Source organism: Ostrinia nubilalis, chromosome 11 (assembly GCF_963855985.1).
Source record: "Ostrinia nubilalis chromosome 11, ilOstNubi1.1, whole genome shotgun sequence".
Taxonomy (NCBI): domain Eukaryota; kingdom Metazoa; phylum Arthropoda; class Insecta; order Lepidoptera; family Crambidae; genus Ostrinia; species Ostrinia nubilalis.
In genome coordinates, this window is record NC_087098.1 from 11,808,431 (window position 1) to 11,824,819 (window position 16,389).

General features: G+C 35.1%; 3 protein-coding genes across 3 annotated transcripts; all 3 read right to left on the minus strand.

Moving 5' to 3' along the window:
• Nucleotides 1-808: 808 nt before the first annotated feature.
• Nucleotides 809-3,763, minus strand: LOC135075992 (uncharacterized). The gene is made up of 5 exons (XM_063970439.1): nucleotides 3,751-3,763; nucleotides 2,889-3,108; nucleotides 2,421-2,551; nucleotides 1,630-1,785; nucleotides 809-960 (listed from the first exon to the last, which is right to left on the minus strand). Exons 1-5 carry the CDS (start codon nucleotides 3,761-3,763, stop codon nucleotides 809-811), a joined length of 672 nt encoding a protein of 223 aa, XP_063826509.1.
• A 1,572-nt stretch (nucleotides 3,764-5,335) lies between these two features.
• On the minus strand, nucleotides 5,336-9,848 carry LOC135076276 (protein takeout-like). Its single transcript, XM_063970759.1, has 5 exons — nucleotides 9,703-9,848; nucleotides 9,072-9,294; nucleotides 8,258-8,388; nucleotides 6,634-6,786; nucleotides 5,336-5,766 (listed from the first exon to the last, which is right to left on the minus strand). The coding sequence occupies exons 1-5, from the start codon at nucleotides 9,767-9,769 to the stop codon at nucleotides 5,615-5,617; spliced, it is 726 nt and encodes a 241-aa protein (XP_063826829.1). The 5' UTR covers nucleotides 9,770-9,848; the 3' UTR covers nucleotides 5,336-5,614.
• A 439-nt stretch (nucleotides 9,849-10,287) lies between these two features.
• LOC135076277 (circadian clock-controlled protein daywake-like) lies at nucleotides 10,288-15,074 on the minus strand. The gene is made up of 5 exons (XM_063970760.1): nucleotides 14,651-15,074; nucleotides 14,077-14,299; nucleotides 13,021-13,151; nucleotides 11,495-11,650; nucleotides 10,288-11,170 (listed from the first exon to the last, which is right to left on the minus strand). Exons 1-5 carry the CDS (start codon nucleotides 14,715-14,717, stop codon nucleotides 11,019-11,021), a joined length of 729 nt encoding a protein of 242 aa, XP_063826830.1. The 5' UTR covers nucleotides 14,718-15,074; the 3' UTR covers nucleotides 10,288-11,018.
• Nucleotides 15,075-16,389: the final 1,315 nt, after the last annotated feature.

Here is a 16,389-nt window from a genome sequence, read left to right on the forward strand (position 1 = left end):
AATCGTCAAAAATCAGTCAAACTCCATACAAAAAACATCGGTTATAGCTATAGTTACGGTCAAAGTTAGGTGGTGCAACTCAGCCTTAACGTATACCCCAGAGGTTTAATTGCCATTAATTAAGGGAAAAAGCCATAATAATATGATTTTAATAAGTAAAAGAATAACACCACAAAGTTTCTTTATTATAAAAATTAAATTTAAAAATTAAATAACCTAACTTTTAATTATCTAACTATTGTCTATCTTGGCACTCACTAGCCGCCTTGTGGTTGCTCGTTGCTTTGCAATTCAGTTTTTAGACTAAGTACTTACTTTCTTTGAATGGCTTGGTTTATATAAACGCATGCAGTGTTTACCTACTATTATATATTGTACTCTTAGAACATAGTATTAATGGATTTTTTTGTTATATTGTATGTATTATTGTACAATTGTTGGTAAACCAATAAATAAAAATAAAAATAAAATAAAAATAAATTAAACGGTTGAGTTGCACTATTTTATTTTACCGTAACTATAACGACAACGGGTGTTTTTTTTATGGAATTTGACAGTTTTTTGACGTTTGTTAAAGTTAAAGTAAGATGGTGCAAGCCAGCCTAGTCAGTACAAAGGATAAGTTGGCAAATATTTTGACGCTAACAGTAATCACATTTAAATAAGTGGAAATCTTGAAGAATTTTACATGTGCGATATTGTTTTTTTTTACAATATAAACATGCATGACACAAAACTATTGAAACTTAAATGCACTTTTTAACTCTTTGTCAATCTGCCTTTTTTACACCTAACGCTGTGTGAAAACTTAATCAAAGCTTAAATTTTCCGTAGGAACCGCTAGGAAGAAGGGTCTGATGGTGTTTATGATTCTGACAACCACAGTTTTGATGACTGGCGACCCGACCGTGGATATGATTTCGTTTCCATTGTCTGCTATGACTGCTTCGACCGCTTTCGCTGTCAAAAAATAATAGTTCAAATTATACTATTTGGTCATACTAAACCCTAATAATACTGAACTGATTTTGATGAAACTGTACAGTGTTATTGGTCAGATTTACCTATGTATTTATTTATTTACAGTATCAGTAACACAGGCTATAAATTTCACGCGGAAAAAGCCGCGGGTAAAAGCTAAGTAGTTTATTTTTAGTAGAGTCACTATCTGTTGTCTTCATGAAATTATTATTGACGTCACGCCGAAGGTCATATCAGTCATATTAAGAATCTATGAAAATATATTGACATTGACGTGGCGAGACAACATAGCGGTTTAAAGGTGGACGCACACCTGACAGCGCCGCACGTGACGCAGTCATCGCATTTTATAAATGTTCATATGAAATAGTAAAGAGCATCGCGCACCTATCCGCGCCGTACGCGCCGCATTTTCTTAAAAGCGTTCGATGCGTACGGCGCAAATAGGTGCGCATCCAACTGTAGGCGCATGTTAGCGCGACATAAGCATAATGGTGCGATTTAACATTGGACCAACGAAAAACAGTTGATCGACAATATTACTGAATTTATGTGTGTGATCCAACATTCCTTTTGCAACCATCTGGTATTTAAAAAAATTCTTCGGGAACACTGTTATTACTGTGTGTTTAAATAAGTTTAACTTACATAGAATTTTATTTCCATTGAAAAGATTTTCAAAACGGACATTGGATTTCCCAATAAGCTGATACTTGTATGACCAGCTCCGGACATCCCAATGGTTCTTCCCATCTTTCTCCTGTACATCTTTCACATTCAAGATGACATCAAATGAAGCCTCATCTAAAACCAGAAACCAAAAATCATATAAGATTAGTGAAACGATACTTGTGCCTATTCCCACCTCTCGTTCCCACCGCTGCAACTCCTGTGCAGCCAGGATCTACAGCTTGACTGTCAATAAAAACTTAACCAATGAAGGTCAAGTAATGATGCTTGAAGACTAGGCCGTGTGGTATTGTTTTAGAAAGCTAGCAAGCTGGCTAGCTAGCTGGTGGTAGGTAGTTAGTATGGTTTAAAAACAAAATATTTCTTCCGCTTTTATTCTTCGTAATTACGAGTAACGTTACCATAACATAGCCCATTGCATGTGTATGTACCTACTAAATGTATTGTTTAAATTTGTTTAACTAGTAATACGGCAAGTAGGAATTACAATCCCCGAAAGAATGTCTAGGCCGTCTAGCTCGGACAATAACTCGCAGTTCCGTCCCAAAGACTTAGGGAGGACACCGCCAGGTTTTAGTGAGTAGGCCCTGCCCATTTGGCAGGGAGAGCCTCACATAACCCACTGGTTCCCCCGGGCCAGTGGGTATGCAATTTCATGCATTTCTTGACGAAAAAAAAGTAGTAATTACAATCTAAATCTTCTAATTCTCAAAAGGTGCTAAAAAGGTATGTATAGCCAAGAAACTTACTAAGATACACGTGAACCTTCCCATTTCCCTCAATGGACAACATCAGCAGTTGACCCGACATGGTGTAGTGACCATCCAGGGTAGCGTTGCATTGTATTGTCAACAATAACCTGCTGTTACTGTCGTCGCGGCTGGAAAATACAAATAAGATTTTAGCTGGAGTAAAATCAGCACTAATTTGTTCATTTGAGTTATTGCATTGTTATCTTGTAATATTTTTTTTGACTTTGTGTTGTTTCAAGTGAATAAGCTAGATAATTTTTTCACGGGCTATCAATGTCACCTGATATACATTACCTAGTTTTTATATGAAAAAATAATTTAAGTACTTTCAGTGTCGCGTGTCGGTTAAATTCAGTAATTTAACTGAAGGGCCGTATTAAAAAACAGTCTGATTTAATTAAACAAAATTATGAATTAAGTCTTTAAACATAACGTTTAAGATACATTTTTGAAAAAATTACTTACTGAGCCTTCGTTGCGATACAATTTCTCAGTCCTTTGAGGGTTATGGAGTCTAACATTAATTTAAGGTTTGGGGCAGACGAGTCTATGGTCTCGAAGGTTACTGGGTCCAATGTCTCCACACCATACTCGGGGACACCAGCAGTGAAAACTGGTATAGCTGCGTTTGTAGAGTTCGTTATGCATTCGTCGTCTTTTGCATAGCATTTGGTGATAAACGACACTGTTGAAGAACGAAAATCGATTGTTGATTTTTATTATGTTGTTTTTTAATTTTTTTTGCACAAAGGTATGTGCATGTTTCTGACGTCTCTGATTTAATAAAGTTATTGAAATAAGAAATATACGTACTTTATGTTTTTATCATAATGAGTTAAATTGTAACTTTTGTAAAAAACTTAGCTATTCTAAGAATTTAAATTAATGTCTATATTTATAAAAGCGAAAGGTCACTGACTGATTGACTGACTGACTCACTCAGTCATCACGAAATCACAGAAACTACGAGTGCTAGGGGTCCTAAATTTTGCATGGGGGTTCGTTTTAGAACGTAGGTGCTCACTAAGAACGAATTTTACGAAACTCCACCCCTTAGGGGATAAAATGGGATCCACACGTACAAAGTTACGGTCGGCCGCTAGTAAAAAATAAATGTAAGAGCAAGCGCTCTTAAAATAATAAATGTCTATTTCTACATTTAAATATAATCTGCACTCAAACAATAATAATTAATAAACATATAAATCACCTGAATCAGCGTAAACCACTGTAATTACCAAAGACACAAACACTAAATACGTAAACATTTTTTGTCTCAATCACAACCAAATTGAACGAATATCTTTTAATGTTTAAAGGAAAATACCTTTCCACTGCATTTTTAAAGACTAAGATGATAATGCCGAAATTCCATTATAATTTTAAAGAAAAAGATGTCAATCAAAAATATTTTTAACATCGATTGTTTTTTGTTTCAATGCGTAATCCAAAGAATGCAGTCACATGCAGCTTATAAAAGTTAACGAACTGATTTAGCCCGAGTGCAAATAAGTAATTGTAATTCTTTGAATAAAAGGTTTGGTAGTGAAACAATACTGACTAAAATGCGGTACCTAAATTGGTTATGTGAGTTGTTTCTACTATTATATCAAACTAGCTTTCCGCCCGCGGCTTCGCCCGCGTGGAATTTTGTCTGTCACAGAAAAACTTTATCGCGCGCGTCCCTGTTTCAAAAACCGGGATAAAAACTATCCTATATTCTTTCCCGGGACTCAAACTATCTCTATGCCAAATTTCATCAAAATCGGTTGCGAGGTTTAAGCGGGAAAGCGTAACAGACAGACAGACAGACAGAGTTACTTTCGCATTTATAATATTAGTTGGGATTGGGATAGCTCTAAATTAAGAATAGGTCATATTACCTATACTTCATCATCATCATTATCATTATCATCATCTTATCCATATGACGTCCACTACTGAACATAGGCCTCCCCCAATGCTTTCCATGTTGCCCGTGCTTACGAGTAGATAAGTACATAATATTCAAGAATGTAGGCCTCTACCTTAAACATCCTTGACTTGAACTTGACTTGACAAATACTCGTGATAATAATTATTACATGCTCTTTACAGGCCTCGAATCCTTGACCGTGTTCCTCAGTCAATGTGACGATCAAACTTTTCTGCCTGTCTTTATTGGCATAATTTCTACATCACCACTCTATCGCCCGTAGTCACAAACGATGCTATCTTAATTGAAGCAGCAAATCGAACACACTGCGTTGAATAGAGCTCTGTGATTGGTTCGTGTGTCACCTTGTGCGTCCACGCGCACTGTGAGATCTCATAGTAATGTTTGTGAATACGGGCGTAAATCCTTGTTATAAGATTATATCGTATCTTATAAAAAGTCTTGTACTTTGACTGATTATTACTAAGTGCGTGGGATCTCTTAATACAGATTTCATTGTGTCTATTTTGTCACGGCAGACGCGCGTTAAGGGTTAACTATCATAATTTTCTCTAATTATAGAACACTAGATGTAATTAGAGTTTTTATACCTTATTAGATAACTTTGATTAATTATCCTGGGTAAGCATTGGCTCTAAATACGCGTAAGCGTGTAGGTGATTGAACAATTAACAAATGGGAATTAAAATGGTTTACTAAATAAAAAAGAAATTATAATTTGTAGAAAAATCACTGCGTGTGTTTCGATGATAATAGTTTTTTTACTAATGAAGTGTAAGATCAACAGGTAAGTAGGTACGTCAAAATAAAATTAATCCAGTATGCCTACGATGCGCGCTGCGATAAGCGTTTATCACACCTTTTTATAGATTTACGCGATAAGACCATACATTTGTCGTCTAAAATCATCGATAAGATTTTATCATCTTTATTCAAATGAGATAGGTAACCATGAATTTTAAAAAACAAACACAAAAACGTTACTAATAATAACTTTAATTAATACTTTTTGCTTGTAATGACTTTAGTTTTATTTTGACATCAAAGCACTCATGAGTCACTGTATGTATTTAAAGTCTTAAGTATACAAAAAACATACACGAGATATTGAAGGTTGTTTTTATTTATTTTTAAATTAAATGCAAAACATGGGTTTATTCCACTCTTTTTTTCTTCCTAATCAATAGGTATACATTATTCACATTAGGTAATTAGAATTTAGTTGTCTCACATAGGTAGGTATCTATATTATAGTTTAATCTATACTAAGGTCTTCTGGTGGGACGTGGTTGAAGAATTTCTTGACGTTCGCAATGACTCTAGTGACCAATGTCTTGACCACTGGAGGGCCGACTTCGATCACAATCTCATTGCCACTGTTTTCTATGACTTGACTGGCAGCACGACCTGGAAATATACAAGAAAATGATCAGTAAATGGTCAGTTAATTGTAATCACATCAAGCTCTACATTGTGGCTTCTTATGTCGTTGTAGTTGGAACTATTTTGCAATTTAAAGTAAAGTTTTCGATGTAAAGTCTGTTTTTGTTATTTTTTCTGGTCAAGATCAAGGTTCACACGTATTTGCGTAGTAGAGTCAATCGCCGGTAGGCGGCTCTCTAATGGTACTACTGTACTGTAGGGTAAATACTGCATTTTAGGCAGTTGTAGCAAGAGTGAATTGGCTACATAAACATTTATCCTAGGTCAATGATGGTCTTTTTCTTATAGGTATAGGTTGTTGAGTAGGTTTAAAAAGTACGTTCGTTCGTTTCAACCGAAAGACGTCCACTGCCCTCCCATCCTCCCGCGACCTTCACCAGATCGTCGGTCCACCTAGTGGGAGGCCGCAGAATCGCTAAAATCAAGTGGCAGTGGGCGGGGCACATAGCTCGGAGAGCTGATGGCCGCTGGGGCAGGAAAGTTCTTGAGTGGCGACCACGAGCCGGAAAAAGTACCTACATTAGTAAAAATTCTAGGTTCATTCATTTACTTGTATAACTTAAATGCTTCATTGCTATTATTATCATCAAAAATTCATCGGTTATGTCGTCAAGACCAAGGTAGGACGCAGATTCAATACATAATCGAAAAAGAACTCAAGTAACACACTGCACAGTGAACAGTCGTTTTTTATGAGACCCTTGTCAATTTCTTGAGTTAAAACTTAAAGTACGTAGATTTTTTATCACGGTTTCAAGCCGAAGTCAGTGTAAACATCTTAAGCACAAGATACTTAGTAAACAGATGCGTCATTGTTAATTGTTTACTTACCTAACACATCACTTCCTGTAAATAGGTTCTCAAATTCGACGTCAGCTTTGTCTTCCAATTCGTAGGAATGTGTGAATTTTTTAATATCCCAGTACGATTTTCCATCTTTGACCTTGTCACTTAGGGTGGCGTCAAAATTGATCAAGATTTTACCTGAAAATATAGAAATATTATTAACTAGCGGCCGCCCGCGACTTCGTACGCGTGGATCCCGTTTTACCCCCTTCATCTATCTTACGCGGTTTAGATTTTTTCATACAAATGTTTTTTTTCCGCTAACTCCCGTTCCCGTGGGAATTTTGCAATATCCTGTTGTAACTAAGCTTCAAGTTTACTAAGGTACCTACATGCCAAATTTCAAGCGTCTAACTTAAGCGGTTTAGATTTTTCATACAAATGTTTTTTCCCGCTAACTCCCGTTCCCGTGGGAATTTTGCAATATCCTGTTGTAACTTAGCTTTAAGTTTACTAAGGTACCTGCATGCCGAATTTCAAGCGTCTAACTTAAGCGGTTCAGATTTTTCATACAAAATGATTTTCCCGCTAATTCCCATTCCCGTGGGAATTCCTAAGTATCCTATAACCTGCCCAGGAGTATGAAGAATAATTGTGCCAAGTTTCGTTAAAATCCGTCGAGTAGTTTTTGTTTCTATAAGGAACATACAGACAGACAGACAGACAGACAGACAGACAGACAGACAGACAGACAAAAATTTTACTGATTGCATTTTTGGCATCAGTATCGATCACTAATCACCCCCTGATAGTTATTTTGAAAATATATTTAATGTACAGAATTGACCTCTCTACAGATTTATTATAAGTATAGATAGATTATTTGATTATGAAAAGAAAATCAATACATTTTCAGTCAGTTAAGTCCACAGCCTGATTATGTTAGACTCCATTTGCTATAAAAATCTATGAAGTTTTTGACAGTTCAAAAAATTACTTTATGTCATTTAATTTACTCTATGTTTTAACTCGTTATTAAAATGCAAAAACAGGGACTGACTCTTTAACTCTGTCAGCTTTGTAGTTTTTCCATGACTTAGTATGTAGTTAGAAAGTGGGATATTCTCCTTCTACAGGTCCTGGTGTCAATTCCCACGTGAGACATGATAAACCATTGGCTACATTGGTGCATTTTTTTCGATTTTGTACGATACCGTTATCTCGTCAATCTTAATGACCATGAGACCTCTGTTATTAATCTGCCTTTCGAAAACGGAAAAGTAAACTAAAAAGATAATTTTAAAAGTCTCCATTACTTACTCGTACACCTACTTAGTTTGCAAATATGTTTCACCTTATGAAGTCGTAAAAGGACCTATATTGCAACAAAATTAAACAGCCTGTACCTGTAGCACGAAAAACACTAGATTTCGAATCGTTTGCGCATTCGAATCGCCATCAAAAGATTTAGTATGAAAACACAGCGCCCCTGTGAACGTGACGTAAAGTGAACTTTGTATGAGAAATGGTAGCATGAAACTAATTTTGACAATCCAGATCATCATGTTATCGTTGAGTTCGAATTCTAGGTATGAATTTTATCGATTCGAAGACGAAAGTTTTTGTGCTAGAGCTAGTTACTGATGACTGGTTTTAATAAGGAACTTACGTAGAAAGACATGAGTTTTGCCTTGTCCTCGGACTGTGAGTATGAGAAGTTTTCCATTCATTTCGTAGTGTCCATTGACGTCTACGTCGCACAGCACCTGTCCTTCAAGATTCGATTTCACGACGTCCCGTCTAGAGAGTAAATTATTTATTTTTAGTAATAATTACCGACCTATTTTATCTTTTTTCACACGATATAAGAGTAATCTCTTGTTAATTTATAATTTTTGATCGACCCGTTGCCCATATGCAGTATTTAAGTTTTTACAACGTGACAAAACATTAACACAATATTTTCTATGGAACTGTTTGTAATGGAGCAATATTGTTATTTTAAAACATAGAGGTTAAACTGTGATTTGCAATTCCTCTTTTGCAAAATAAAAAATAATAGGCAATTCGAACAAGGTGAACCACCTTGAATTTTGCATTTATACTAGTTAAAAGTCTACTGTTGAAATATTTGCTGTCTTTTCCTATACACTCTGTATTTATAATAATGTAGATAGACATACAAGCTGTTTGGTAGGGTTAGACAAACTTCGTGGGTGTAGTTATCGATTTATAAAAAACAAATTAATAAAAAAAATATTTAAAAAAAAGTAGCTCACTTGAGGTCAAATGGGCGAATTTGTATTCTTAAAATAACTTTAGCTATACACCCACGAAGTTTGTTTAACCCTCTACCAAACACCCTGTATTATAAAGAGCATCGTTAATAGATACTCTTTAAGAGATCATACAAAACTGACAAGTAAAAGCAATAGGTAGGTATTTTATGAAAACGCCACAATTTGGGCGGTCTTATAACTTACTGAATTTTCTTCATAACGCAGTCCTTCAATCCCGTGAATGTCAAGTTTGACAGGAGCAGCTTCAGTCCAGACGTGCTGGTATCAATGGTGCCCTTGTAAGTCAATGGGTCCAGCTGTTCGACTCCCAACTCAGGTATGCCATTGGCGAAGATCGGTATCATGACTTGAGACGACTTTTGGATACATGCCGAATCAACTGCTTTACATTTCGTTAATGATGACACTGAAAAAAATGCACGAAATTGCAACATTAAATCTGAAGTTGATTACTTTTTAAAAAGCATTTGAGCTTGTAAGGGCTAAAAGGACTTGAAATGATAAACATAATCAAGAAATTAATCAATCTTTAGATAGCAAAATTAAAATTAATATTTGATTTGATTTGATTACTTGATTTGTAATTTGAAAACCCAAATTCTTCATCACCAGCTGATGCGTTTCAGCAGTTAAGTATCTAAATATAATAAGTTTTGTCTAAAAAGTGACCGGTTACCGGTATTTCTATGAACAAAATCAAAAATCATTTAAAAATCACTTGTTAACCGGAAATTGATACGTTACATTAAACATAAAACAACAAAAACAATCTATAAATAAAAATAACGATCTATAAAAATAAAAAACAACTTACCCGCATTGGAAAATCCATTATCAACTATAGCCGCCAATATCAAGAAACTAAAAACTATTTTTGACATTTCGATATTTGATACGCACGTCCGTTTTCGACAGCAACTTTGCGATGTCGACTTAAAGTTCCTTGGAATAGGCGCATTTATAAGGTCAGTAACTTGGCATACCTGTATATAAACAGCCATACATTTTTAAGTTTTGTTTGAACAACCAGTTATATACGTCATAAATACTGAATAAAACAGTTTTCGGCCGTTGAGATTTTTTGTAAACACTCGAAGTGGCTATAGAAATAACAAAAAAGAGCTAGCAATAATTAAATTATAGTACAAGTGCTAATATTATTATCAACATACTTACGTGCAAAAAGAGTCAACAATACTACGAATAGTTAATAGTAAGACACTTTTTATTAACTATAGATTATAATACTAAAATATTCGTAGGTTAGGAATAAAACGTAGTATAGGAAAATTACAATCATAATTTTCATTTCAACTTTTTATTAACATTATAATAAGCAATCGCTTGATAGAGAAACAAAGTGAGTTTGTGTAAATGCATTTTAATTAAAGCAAAATAATGTCTGAATAATGCACGGCAATACTTATTTAACTATGCAACTTCGAAATAACCATCATAATACATAGTAATCTAATAGAAGTAGGTAAAGCACTTAACTCAGCCAGTGCCTAAATCAAAATCAATATCAAAAAAATTTATTCAATTTAGACCACAAGTGGCACTTATGAACGTCAAAATATAGTTTATATAAAAAAGGTAGCCCTTATGGGGCACTTTACATGTCTCCTTATCTTTGGGGTCCTACCAGCGCTTCGAGATAAACATAATTATGGCAAGTGCCGGAACAAACTCACTAAGGTCACAACTAAGGTATTGGAGCGGCACGGGAGGGGTAGTTTTGACATATTATGACATGTCACAGCCTACAAATAAATAAATAAATAAATAAATCTTTGGACAATTTCACACAGCGCCAGCTAGCCCCAAAGTAAGCAACTTAATGCTTGTGTTATGGGTGCTAGCTTAACGGATATACTACTTATATACTTTTTTTTTTAAATATATACATATTATACATAGTAACACCCAGACCCGTCACATAAATTAAAATTCATCATTTCAATTTCTGCCCGGCCGGGAATCGAACCCGGGACCTCTCGGCATAGTAGTCCGCTCTGAACCACTACACCAAACGGCCGACAATCACCCTCTCATTCCGCTCCCATACCTCACTGACTGAGTTAACCTTTAAAATTTATGATTAATCTTAAGTCCACTTGTCTCTCATGTTTAGTCTAAGCTCAGGTCTTCAACGGGGACGTTGCTGAAGAACTTCTTGATGTTCACGACCACTCTAGTGACCAGTGCTTTGACCACGGGTGGGCCAACCTCAAGAACGATTTCATTCCCACTGTTAGCTATGACTTGACTCGCAGCTTGTCCTGGAATTGGAAACTAAATTGTATACAGAACGCAATTGGAACGCATGTTATGATAGGGCTGAAGAAAGACCTCAAATGAATTGGTTTATTTTTCAGTTGAAATACCTTTTATAAAGTTTTCAATGTGCGTCTGAAATCAATACCTCCACAAAAAAGACATCTCAAGACCTACCTTATAGATTCGTATTTTAAATTGGACAGATAGTTTCCTCACATTAGCAGCTTAGCAATTTTGTGGACTGAACGCAACGTTATAAAAGGTTTTCTCTGTACTGGTTTTGTGGCGAAAGTATATTTAAAGTACAAATTATATTTTATACAAACCTAACACGTCGTTCCCTGTAAATAAGTTCTCGAATTCCACGTCAGCCTTGTCCTGAAGTTCGTAGGTGTGAGAGAATCGTTTGACATTCCAGTACGTCTTGCCGTCTTTGCCAACTTTGTCGGCTAGATCGGCTTCAATGCTGATTAGAATTTTCCCTGAAAATAAAAAAAAAACATTATCGGTCATCGTCAGTGGAAAAATGTCCCGATGCTATTGAGTCCAATTTCTGTAATTAGCATTGCTAGAACTACGAGTATTTTCATTTATATTTTTAAAGCTGTAAACTGCATAATTTTTTTCCTAATTTTGTTTTAGTTGTGACTTTGTTTTGACATTTTGTTATACGTGATAAATCTCATAGGTGGTAAAATTGTTTCTGTATTTTAAGTATTTATTTAAAGTATTTCTTTATTATATTTAAAGTGCTCTTAAGTACATGTCCCAGTTTTTAGAGCACACTTATTACCACTTTTTCGAGACAATTATTGTAATTAGCGTTGAGGAAGCATAATGAAACTCGACTGGCTTGACATTACCAAATGAATCAGTTTTTCAGAACTGCGAACTATAATCAACATCAAATAAACCGCACCTTCCGCGACGCGAACTTTAAAGATTTTCTTCTGACACAATCATAGTGCTCCAACAATATTGGTGTTATTTAAAAGCCCAATAAATATCCTTTAAGAAAAACACATTTAATTTCTTAATAAATGATTAACATATACCATAAATGTGACTTGAAAAAAGACCTCACTTTGGGCTCACCTCTGGGATCAATTAGACCTATGGTTATAAAACCAAATAATGATCACACGTGTCCTCTTTAACAGATGGACAGCGATTAATCCCAACTTAACAGTTTTATATCCATAAAAGTTGGCTCAAGCGTAACTACCTATTTTTTGAATAGTGACTCTGGATCCTTCTAAAGACACATTTTTGGGGTAAAAACCTTTCCTTTAATGAAATTAAGGTTAGAACTAGGCTTTAAAATGGTGCCAATATTGGTGGGAAGTGGGGATGCATACGTTTGAAAGGGCTTGTCGCGGGAGGTGCGATTTATTTGATGTCGAGTGTAGATTAGCTGGTGTGGCTAAAAGGATATAAAATTACGATATTACATAGAAGTTCATTCAGTCGTTTTATAATTTAGCACTAAAAATTGCCCAAATTATCGTACGCGTCGAAATAGTTTTCTAGTTAGAGGTAGACATTACGCCATAAAAACGTGAAAAATTATCAACATCAAATAAAATGCAAATAAACCCTCTAACCTCGTTCTTTGAGATATCTTAGAGATGTCATGCAATCTTTATCTGTGACGTAACAATGATTACCCTGGGTTGTACCATCTTACTTTAAATAACAAACGTCAAAAATTTGTCAAATCTCGAAAAAAAAAACGCCCGTTAAAATAAAAAACACTGAGTACAGTGTTTCAGTCGTACTGTTATCAAACAAAACTGAGTCGCTTTAAAATTAAAAATTATTTTGGTAAGTAAAATGACTAAAAAGTACTTACGAAGCACAACATGTATGTTTCCTTGTCCGCGAACCGTCACTATGAGCAGTTTACCGCTTATTTCGTAGATTCCATTTGCGTCTACGTCACACAGGAGCTTCCCTTCTATCTTTGATTTGGCTTTATCTCGTCTATGAAAATTAAAAGAGTTATTATTAAAACTTCAATCATCATCATCATCATCAGATAATTTAGTCTCTACTGCAAGAGTACGACCCTTTCTAATTTGTCAGAGGTAAATTAAAGATGTGAACTAACTATACTCCTTCTGTTCAGTTCAGTTCTGGCTAGACAGGTTGGGGACGTTGATGTTCACACCTTTAACCCTTAGTCGCCTTTTATTATATCCACGGAAAGAGTGCCAGTGGTCCTACTGTCCTATGCCGGAATTTAAAAGAAATTAATACAAAAAACATTCGTTAAAATGCCCCAATGAAACTATACGTAAAGGTCAATAAATTCAAGTTCAAGACTCCATTTGCTACAAACACGTATTCAACAGGTTACTATTATGTCATTTGACACTTCTAGGTCAAACTTCCGATCATTTTTTATTAGTTTTGTTGTTGATATTAACTTGACTCTCGGAGTTTGGACAAGGCAAACGACACAACCTTGAATTTGAATATTAATAATGTGCATTACAAACACCCTGTAATTTAAAACAAACTGAGATAGGTACTGATACGACAATTTATCAGAAGTAAAACTTATGATGAGCTATGAAGTATTTATGAAATGATGGATGATTTTCGCCAATGTTTTTGCAATGCCTCTCGTACTTGAGAAAACAAACAAAAAAGGTATTTTTGAAAATGCGGCAAGAATTCTCAAGATTCTAGATTTTAAAGATAACGATTCTATCCTATTCAACTAGGTACTTTTCCTACAAGACCGTGATATCAAATTAAAAAAAAAATAGGTCCCATAATATGACTGATTGCTGATGATAATTTGAATGGAAAATATTTTCTTTCTCTAGGGAAATGTTGTTGCATTTGAGGAGTCTGTAGAACAAAATAGAACCATTAATACGATAAATCAATTACAACTTACTGAGCTTCCTTTATGACACAATCCTTCAATCCGGTAAATGTCATATTTGACAGAAGCAGCTTCAGCCCAGCGGTGCTTGCGTCAATAGTTCCTTTATAAAGCAAAGGATCTAGCTTTTCGACGCCTAGTTCAGGAATGCCTTTGGCAAAAATTGGGATGATTACTTGAGAAGATTGCGCGATGCACTTCGAATCAGCTGCTGTACATTTTGTTATCGATGATACTGAAAAAAAAATAGTCATCATTAAGTAGGTCATTTCTCTACTGCAAAAAAAAAATATCAAAGAGCGTTTAAAATTCTATTTTTTCCAAGCTGCACAATGCTTATGATAGTCAAATTTTGAAAATATTTGAAAGTTTATTTGTATAAAGTCAAAATAATGTTAATTTATATGCAAGTCCTAAATTCTATTGTCATGTTCACAGTGTTTGTTATGATAATGGTTGACTTTTGCCTAGGCATATACGTCACCAAATTGGTTGAAAATAGCCTATACTATGATACCATATAAGGGTGTTCACTCGTAAACACCTGCTTTTATAAAAATAGGTAACGTAAAAAGCATCCACTTACCCACATCTGAATATCCAAAATCAATCAAACCCACTAAAACTAAAACACTAATAATAATATTGTTCATTTTGACGAACACACGTCCGGATTAGTCTAAAATCTTTAAGGCGATTATAGAGTTTCTCCGATTACTCATATTTATAAGGTCGATAGCTTTGCTTATTTGTATTTTGAATGTTATAATATAATAATTATGAAGCCGAATATTTTTTAGTTGATTGCTCAAAGGACATGGAACCAGTTACATCATGCATACTTCGCATGGTCATATTTTATCTGGGAGAGAGAATAATCTACATAATTTTAAAAATTACTTCAGTCAGAATTACTAAGGTGTCTAACGCCCGTATTCACAAACGATGCTTGCTTAAGTGAAGTAGCAAATCGAACGCACAACGTTGAATAGAGCTCTGTGATTGGTTCGTGTGTCCCCCTACCCTGTGCGTGCACGACCACTGTGAGACCTCATAGTAATGTTTGTGAATAGGTACGGGCGTACATAGATATTATTATTAGCATTATCATTAGATTATAATTGCAGTGTTGGCACAAAATAACTATACTTTCCACTGATGCATAGGGCATATTCTGCCTACATGTACCTACTTTTATCTTGCGAATTCAGTGATCCATATTTTCATTTTAAATCTACCTTGGTAACTAGAGTTAGAAGACTATCAGTTACTACTATGTGCACCTGTGTCCAAAATTACATAGTCACTAAGACAAACAGTTTTCTCCTATAAATTTCTTATTACTGTGCGCACAATCAACTCTTCCGTGTGTAGCCCTGAGCTTCAGACCTGGCATGCTTCGAGCTTAAACGCTACTTAAACAAAAATGGCACCATTTTAGTGTGTGATCTACGCCTTAGTTCACATAAGTAGAGCTTTTTCAGCGACTGTGATACGATGAGAAACCTTTATGTATTTGTATATGGCCTAAGCTAGAGTTTAAAAATAATAATGAATCTGAATTTGGATTACTGATTATGTTATTTAACGCTTCGACTAGGTCAACAAAAATGGCACCATATTGGAAGCTTTTAGTATGAGGCTTACGCCTTAGTTCACATAAAGCTTTTTTGGACCTGTTAACGCTAGTACTTAGTTGCGTTTTAGATAAAATGATGATAACCCCGCTTCTTCACCAAGCGTGGCGCTAACCGAAGCTCTTATTTCTGTGAACTAGGCCTTAGGGTGCGTAGTAGGTACGTAATCTGCACGCAACAGGCAAGATTATTTCCTGCGAAACTAGTTTATTTTGCCGTAGGACACCCGAAGCGAGTTTGTCGAGTTTTTGCATAGTTATTTTGTAGTAAATAAAAAACGCAGACGTGCATCGTGATACCTATAAAATAGGTATAAATTATGTTTGGTATTGATATAAGGACATTATTTATTCGATTATAATAGTTTTAATGTCATTAAGAAAACAAGCAAAAGGCGTGTTTTACTGAACTAGTGTGCCTATTGATTTTTTTAACTTTTATTGATATAATAGTCGAGATCGGTAACTGTCAGAGTTTATGAGACATATTTTTAAAATAATATTCAATTGGTTCTTTGTTATATTCAGACTAATTGCTTGAACATCTTCCTGAATGTAAATTACATAAGAGTGTCTTTTTACTTCACTAGCTCATCCTCATTGGCTCCGGCGGGATTCGAACCAACAACCGCAGTCAATAATTTAGATGGACTAATTTAGATGCCAATGTGCCTTCCTAAGTAAGTACA

Bases quoted from the DNA above. Each gene is read 5' to 3' on its own strand.
- LOC135076276 (XM_063970759.1), bottom strand. From the start codon at position 9,769: ATGTCAAAAATAGTTTTTAGTTTCTTGATATTGGCGGCTATAGTTGAT. The intron at 8,389-9,071 runs GTAAGTTATAAG...TTTACTCTCTAG, and splicing joins TGCGTTATGAAGAAAATTCA to ACGGGACGTCGTGAAATCGA. The intron at 6,787-8,257 runs GTAAGTTCCTTA...CTATATTTTCAG, and splicing joins CAAAACTCATGTCTTTCTAC to GTAAAATCTTGATCAATTTT.
- LOC135076277 (XM_063970760.1), bottom strand. From the start codon at position 14,717: ATGAACAATATTATTATTAGTGTTTTAGTTTTAGTGGGTTTGATTGAT. The intron at 13,152-14,076 runs GTAAGTTGTAAT...TAATTTTCATAG, and splicing joins TGTGTCATAAAGGAAGCTCA to ACGAGATAAAGCCAAATCAA. The intron at 11,651-13,020 runs GTAAGTACTTTT...TTTTATTTTCAG, and splicing joins AAACATACATGTTGTGCTTC to GGAAAATTCTAATCAGCATT.
- LOC135075992 (XM_063970439.1), bottom strand. The intron at 2,552-2,888 runs GTAAGTAATTTT...TGTATTTTCCAG, and splicing joins TGTATCGCAACGAAGGCTCA to CCGCGACGACAGTAACAGCA. The intron at 1,786-2,420 runs GTAAGTTTCTTG...TTCTGGTTTTAG, and splicing joins GAAGGTTCACGTGTATCTTA to ATGAGGCTTCATTTGATGTC.